This window comes from Rhinolophus ferrumequinum, chromosome X (genome assembly GCF_004115265.2).
Source record: "Rhinolophus ferrumequinum isolate MPI-CBG mRhiFer1 chromosome X, mRhiFer1_v1.p, whole genome shotgun sequence".
NCBI classification, from domain to species: Eukaryota; Metazoa; Chordata; class Mammalia; order Chiroptera; family Rhinolophidae; genus Rhinolophus; species Rhinolophus ferrumequinum.
The window spans coordinates 21,217,530-21,224,356 of NC_046284.1; the positions used below are offsets into that span (position 1 = coordinate 21,217,530).

Here is a 6,827-nt window from a genome sequence, read left to right on the forward strand (position 1 = left end):
ATACGTGCACCTCACTTTAAGAAAACCCATACCCAAAAATCCCAGGGAGGGATTTTGAAAGGGAGGGAGGAATGTGCCTGACCATTTTTGGAAGCTATCTAGAGCCCTCATTTATTGACACAGGTGTATCAAAGAAGTGGTGAAGCCCTTGAAGGAGCGTCTGATTCAACCTTCTGCCTTCTGACAGTAACACCCGGAAATTATCTCAGGTGAACGGGCCTTTATCTGGTTTGGGCAGACGTCCAGAGACTCCTAATGGGTTAAAAATGCAGCCGAGCTGGGAGCTTGGCTCAGACACAAACTTACCTTATCTTTTAAAATGAGAAGGGACTCTGGGGTTTTGTGGCAAAGGGTGTGGTTTTCTGAAAAATCAAACTCAAATAAATTATTAAATTAAAACAAACTGAATTAGGGGCATGCATTTGGGATTTTCCTTACATTTTTTGGAAATTATGAAATACATCCCTTCGTTCAACTTTAAAATTAAACTAACTCAGCTTCTCTGAACGAAAGGGAAGGGGTTCCCATGACCTGATATTTGCAATTTCCACTAAAGTTGGGCTTTCTGTATTTATTTGGAAATAATTATGTTCGGTCAGAGTATAGTTTACCCTTGTTGTGGAGTCTTATTATGCTTTGATTTCACATCAGACTGCTCACCTTTTAGTAACCAAATTTGTGATCCAACGAAAACTTGTCTCTTTTACAAGGAGCTTGGACTCTTACTTATTTCACAACATTTATTTGTGCATGAGATGAACCATGACATTTAAACTATGCTTGATAGCTTAACAGATTATAAGAACAAAACCAGATGGCCCAAACAAAAATAATGCTTTGATTGCTTTCAAATTCAATGTCAAAAATTAAAAACAGCTTTCAAAAAGCCTTGGCTTTTTTTTTCCAGAAATTACTTTGGAATATATATATATATATATTATTTTCCCCAAAAATTATCTAGAAGTGTATAAACCAAAAAATTAACAATGGTTATTTTGAGGTAGTGAAGTGTTTTCTTCTTTTTTCTTTTCTAAACTTCCCAATTTTTCTACAGTTACTTTTAGAATCAGAAAAACATTTTTAATAAACTACTTCTTAGTTTAATTTTAATGAAGACTTTTCTAGGTTGAGTCAAGGTGTTTTTTTCTGTTGAGAGAATGGGCATTGTTAAACATTAGCAGTTCATAATTCTTCTTCCACACAAAATGATGAATAACGTGCAGTTACTTTTCACACTGTGCTCCACGAGGCTGGAAAACTGAACCAGACCAGATTCTTTAGAATTAATGTAAGTTCTACAAAAGCAGTTATTTCATTTTCTAACTCACTTTAATGTACCTTTGACATCATTAGTATAATCACAATCCTCACTTTCTTTGAGAGCAGTGAACCAACTAATTCTTTAAAACTGGGCTTGAAAAAGAACCTCAATTTAAAAAGTCTCCCAAACCTTGAGATAGTTGGCAGAGCAAAGTCAGAATGTGACTATTTGAATTTCTAAACTAGAGAGTTCACAAAGTGTTAGGATTCTTTTTTCCGGTCTTGTTTTGTAAAAGAATCTTTATTCCAACTCAGATTCGTTTTTCTTCAAATCAGCTGCAAGAGAGCAAACAAACTGTGCTGCAAATCAAAGCCCTGACAGTTATATTTCCCTGAGATAATTGCATGCTGCTTTGGACTTTCCTTTTCCCCTCTGTTTCCTTTTGTTTTGACAACAAGATTCTGGGAAAACAATATACAAATGATAACTATGCTGTCATGAGTATACTGAATTTTAAAAATAAATAACTGTCGACCCCAAAAGCTTCCAGGAGCCTATGGAGTGAGTTCTTTTTCCAAATCGTTCCAAAACCAGATGTGGAAATGTTTAGCTAATTCCCCTCCCTACTCCCCATGCAAAGAGTTCATATGTGACTCTGACGACATCAGAGCAGATGGAGAGGCAAAAATCCTGTCTGCTTTCAGGGAGATTTGTGTTACACTTCTCAATTCACTCACCAACATCACAAAACAAATTTGGACTGCAGCTTTTGTCTCTTTTTTTTTCCTCCCTGAGATGAAAAATGCTCTGTGTGTAGACCAATATTCAATCTCTTTTTTATAAGTCATTAAGAAATACAGTTCATATTCCCAGAATGAAATGTTTCATGATTTTTAAAAGTATTTATTAAGAATTAGGCTTATTAAGGAGTTCTTGAAAAAAGGGAAGGAGGAAAACTCTGTTAAAGGAACTAATGGAAAATGTTTATGCATAAACCACATTTAGAAAAACAGAAAGCTACTGTACTCTGAGGCTGCTAGGAAAGCAAACATTTTGCATCCAGGTGTCATTAGCAGCTCTGGTTTTGCTGGCCTCTCTATAGCTTAGTTCAGCACAGTATGTACCAATAGCTGAACCCTGCTTGGCTATACAAATGCATCAAAATTCATTGCTTCTGGAATGTCACAGGGATAATTTGCAATCAAGTCATAATGGGCTATGGTAATGCAAATCTTGAGGCCTGCTTTTTGACAGCCTAGCCACCTCCTCCAGATGCTGGACAGTAGTCACAAGGTGAGCACTCCTTTCTCTGCGTTTATTTCTTCCCCAGTTCTCAACGCCCCATAGCTCTGAAGATTTCTGGACACCTTAAATATGATTCTGTCCACAGCTCCTGGGATGCTGTGCACAGCCCCAACTATGGCTAAAAATACCTTCAGTTTGGCATCCCCCCACCCCACACGACCCACTCTTCTGGCACCCCTTCCCATCTCTAGCCCCTCAGGCTTTTTTCCCCTCTGCCCCCAGTAATCAGAGCCCACCTTCTCTCTCCCCTGTCCAAGATCCCATTCTGCCAGCACATCTCAGCTAGAAGTTAGAAAAGCCAGCTGACTTCACTAAGTCACACTGTGTTTTGAATGATTTGCAACCATCCACCAACTCACACACACATGCACACACACATGTACACACAAACTCTATATCCTTCCCTGGGAAATGCAGGCTGCAGGGTACAGAGAAGGGAGGCTGCCCAGTTCTGATGACGTGTACTCAGTAAAAGTGAGCAACTCCCTAAGTGTGGCATTGAGCTGGGCTCATTAGTGAGGTAGTCTAAAATGATTGGTTGGGGGACAACTGTCTTATTTCTCAGAGAATCTGGGCTTTTTATAACCATTTGGATTATCCATGAGAAGGAGGAGGCAGGAGGAAGATGGGAAAGATGCTTGAGGGAGGGAGAGGAAATGGATGGCATAACTTCCCGGACAAGAACACAGCTTTAAATCTAGGTCTCTGTTCTTGGGTTTGAACAATGAAAACGGAATGGAAGAATTGTTTCTCTGGCCTATTGCAGGAACTACTTAAACCAGATGGGTTTGTTCAGAGCAAATAGGCCCAGGCTGTGAAATGATGTTAGGAAGGAAGGAAGGAAGGAAGGAAGGAAGGAAGGAAGGACTGAAGGAAGGAAGGAAGGAAGGAAGGAAGGAAGGAAGGAAGGAAGGAAGGAAGGAAGGAAGGAAGAGGGAGAGAAAGAAATCCACTCCTAAAGCATGCCCAGGATAAGATGGTCTTCTTTAGACCGAGACAATAGTGCAGTAGTGATGGAGGCATTATCTCAGCTTCCAAAAGGAACCTCAGCAAATGTCTTGCTTCAATCCCTAGCAAGTGCTTTGTTTATTTAACTGTTCAGTCATCATCCAGGACCAGCTGGCATCAGAATTTACTTGGTTTGTTGTTGTTGTTGTTTTATCTTGTTTGTGTTCTTTTTTGGAGGGGAGGAGGGTGGGGGGGGGTTGTGTGTTGCTTCTGTTTTTGCTTTGTGTAAAACAAAGGAGCAGTCCCAGGAGAGACATTTCAGAATGAAATAAAAGGAAAGGAAGGAAACTGGGTGGACCCCTTAGCTTCTCTTTACATCCCAACACCCCGGAGAGAATGAGGGGTCATTAATGAGGGAATGAGAGATAGCGCGAGACTGATCTGTACCAAACAGATCAAGTGGCTGACTTAGAAACAAAGCATTTCATGCAGGCCAGTGCACTTTTCTAGTGGGCTCGTATGCCATGGTTTCCATTAAAGAATGCAGCAGATTCATCAATATCAAAGAATAAGAAAGAGCTGCATTTTTGCAACTGGGGAAAGGAAGAGGAAAGGAAAGTCTTGGAATGCTTTTCAGCAGTTTTGTGCACATAGTAGGCACTCAATATTAGTCAAAAATGAATTCATTTATGCAAGGCTTACTTAACTCAGCAGGGAACAAAAGTAAAACCCTTACACATATATATCCAATTCCTTTGAAATGCTAGGCACTTTTCTATTTGATTTATGTCATTTTCACTTTTAAAATGAAAGCTGAGTTGGACAATATTTGACGATACTGCTCTTCCTTCTTCATTTGTCACCTCCTTCTGATGTTATGTTTTAGACACTTGTTCTTAGCATTACTCTCTTTTCTCCCCACTGCTCTGCCTGTCATTCTTTAGGAAGTAAAAAGGCAATAGGACTAGGAGGTGGCCATAGAGCTTCCTACTGAAAAAGAAAAGAAATGAAAAGCTAGTGAAAATAAAAGAAGAATGTAAAGCAAAGCATGTGACTCAATGAGGTGCCAACCATGGCCACAAAGGATTTTTCAGAAAACCACTATGCTGTACACCTGAAACTAATATAAAATAATATTGAATGTCAACTATAATTTTTAAAAAAAATAGTCATGGGGATATAAAATACAGCAAAAAAGAAAATACCTTGTCAATCAATGTGTAAAATGCAAAGCCAAGCCCCGCTCTCTCTAATATAAGATGTTTGAGTAGTTTTATGTATAATATGTATCAAAACTATAAAATTAAAAATCTGTATGTTTTTGTTTCTGTAATTTCACTATTTTACAAGGTGTCCCACTTGATATATCAGGGAATCTGTTGATCATAATGGCTTATGATGCTACTGCTAGAGTTTTTGAAGGCTTCATTTTTGATCATTTTAAGGGAACCACTCAGCAAAATTTCAATATTTGGTTGTCAGGAATAAACCACAGTTTCTTCTTAGGTATTTATTTAATTAAATTTGTTGCTCAATAAAAAAAAATGCCATAAAGAGGGGTTCATTAGTATGGCATATGGGAAGACACTGGGGCCCTTAAGGGGGGAAGTACTGCCAGCTTGAATTAAACTGTATCTCCTGTCTCCTTATTTAACATTTGGCATGAAAACTGTTTTTGTTTCCTTTTTTGTTGGGGTTACACACAAAAGGATGCCACTCTTGACCAGTATAGACTCTCATTCTACATATGAGGGATGTGTTTTATACCAAAACAGCACAGGAAAGTCACTTAAAGAAGCCATTGTAGTCATCCATAAACATGTGAGTTCCAACAATGAAATTAAAATTCAGTTCTCTCTCACAAGAATGTTTTCCTTTCCCTTTTCTCAGCTTTACTGAGGTATAATTGACAAATAAAAGTGCAAGATATTTAAAGTGCACAGCATGATGATTTGACCTATACATACATTGTGAAAGGATTCCCCTCATGAAGTTAATTAACACATCACATATTTACCATTTTTGGTGAGAACATGTAAGTTCTATTCTCTTAACCTTTTTTTCTTTCTTTCTTTCTTTTTTTTTTTTTTTTTTGATGCTTTGGGAATGGCCTCTTGTTTTTTAAAAAAATTATCATCTTTGAACTTTTGATAGAAAATAAGATGATTTGCCTTTTGTGTTTTTGTGTACTCCAGAAATCCACACCAGACAGCTTCCTGTTTCCTGAGAGTCATTACCTGATCAGCTATAAGAATGAAAGATTCGGACTGATAAGAAGGGTGGTCACCTTCACCTCTGTGTTTTCGGCCTGTTCTGGGCAAAATCCAATGACTGTACTATGCTCCATAGACTGGTTCATGGTCAAGGTACAGCCCTCCATGTTGAACAATGATGTATATGTTCACTTTCATGAGTTACACTTGGGCCTGGGTTGCCCTGCCAACCATGTTCAGCCACATATGTACCAGTTCACCTACCTCATTACCGAATGTGGCATCAGGGCCAAGGCTGTCTTTCAGGACATGGTCATTTACAGCACCGAAATACACTATGCTTCAAAGGGTACCTCATCTAAGCACATGATCCCAGTGTCATGCGGTGCCCCCCAGCACTCCCTGTGGCTCACTACTCCCTACTCCATGAAAGTAGCCAGTGAGATAGGGACCACAACCCAGGATGGTGAGACATGCTACGATGTGTCCACCTTGTCACAGTCCAGCCAAAGTCCCAACTGTGATTGTCCACCTTGTGTCTTCAACAGAGAAGAGCATACCCTGACCCCCACATCACCAAGCAGAGGCTCAGCAGGGCCCTTTTTCTCAGCCATCTTTCTTTGTGGATACTTTTGAGGATTGCCCTCTTCACTCAGATGATCTGATTGAGTCCATGTGAACCCCACTTTGGGGTCTCCTGTAGAGGCTCCAGAAATACAATTAGTACATAATATTTACTAATATCAGGCAAATAAGTGCTCTTATGACCCTATTATGAGTGCTTTTAAGAAAGGGCAGCCCATGGTAACTTCATGAAAAAGTTTTTAATATTTTTATATCTTTTAAAAAGCAAAAATAAAATTCTGATGGCATAAAAATATCAGTTGGGCATTTTTTATTTAATAAACATATATATATTTATATATGGCTTTTACTATGGGCTAGCCAATCTTCTAAGTGCTTTTGAAACATTAGTGCCTGGTCTTTCTTCTCTAGGATAACTTATCTCTCCTTTAAGGTCCCCACACTGAATCCCTCTGTCTGAGTCTTCATTTCACTTATACTTTGCAGCATTCAAATGAGTTCTTAGCTACCTATCT

General features: G+C 38.9%; 1 protein-coding gene across 1 annotated transcript; it reads left to right on the forward strand.

Moving 5' to 3' along the window:
- The first annotated feature begins 5,841 nt into the window (after nucleotides 1-5,841).
- Nucleotides 5,842-6,363, forward strand: PLAC1 (placenta enriched 1). The gene has a single exon (XM_033103362.1). The coding sequence runs from the start codon at nucleotides 5,842-5,844 to the stop codon at nucleotides 6,361-6,363; it is 522 nt and encodes a 173-aa protein (XP_032959253.1).
- The last annotated feature ends 464 nt before the right edge of the window (nucleotides 6,364-6,827 follow it).

Coding starts and splice junctions, on each gene's coding strand:
- PLAC1 (XM_033103362.1), top strand. CDS start 5,842: ATGACTGTACTATGCTCCATAGACTGGTTCATGGTCAAGGTACAGCCC.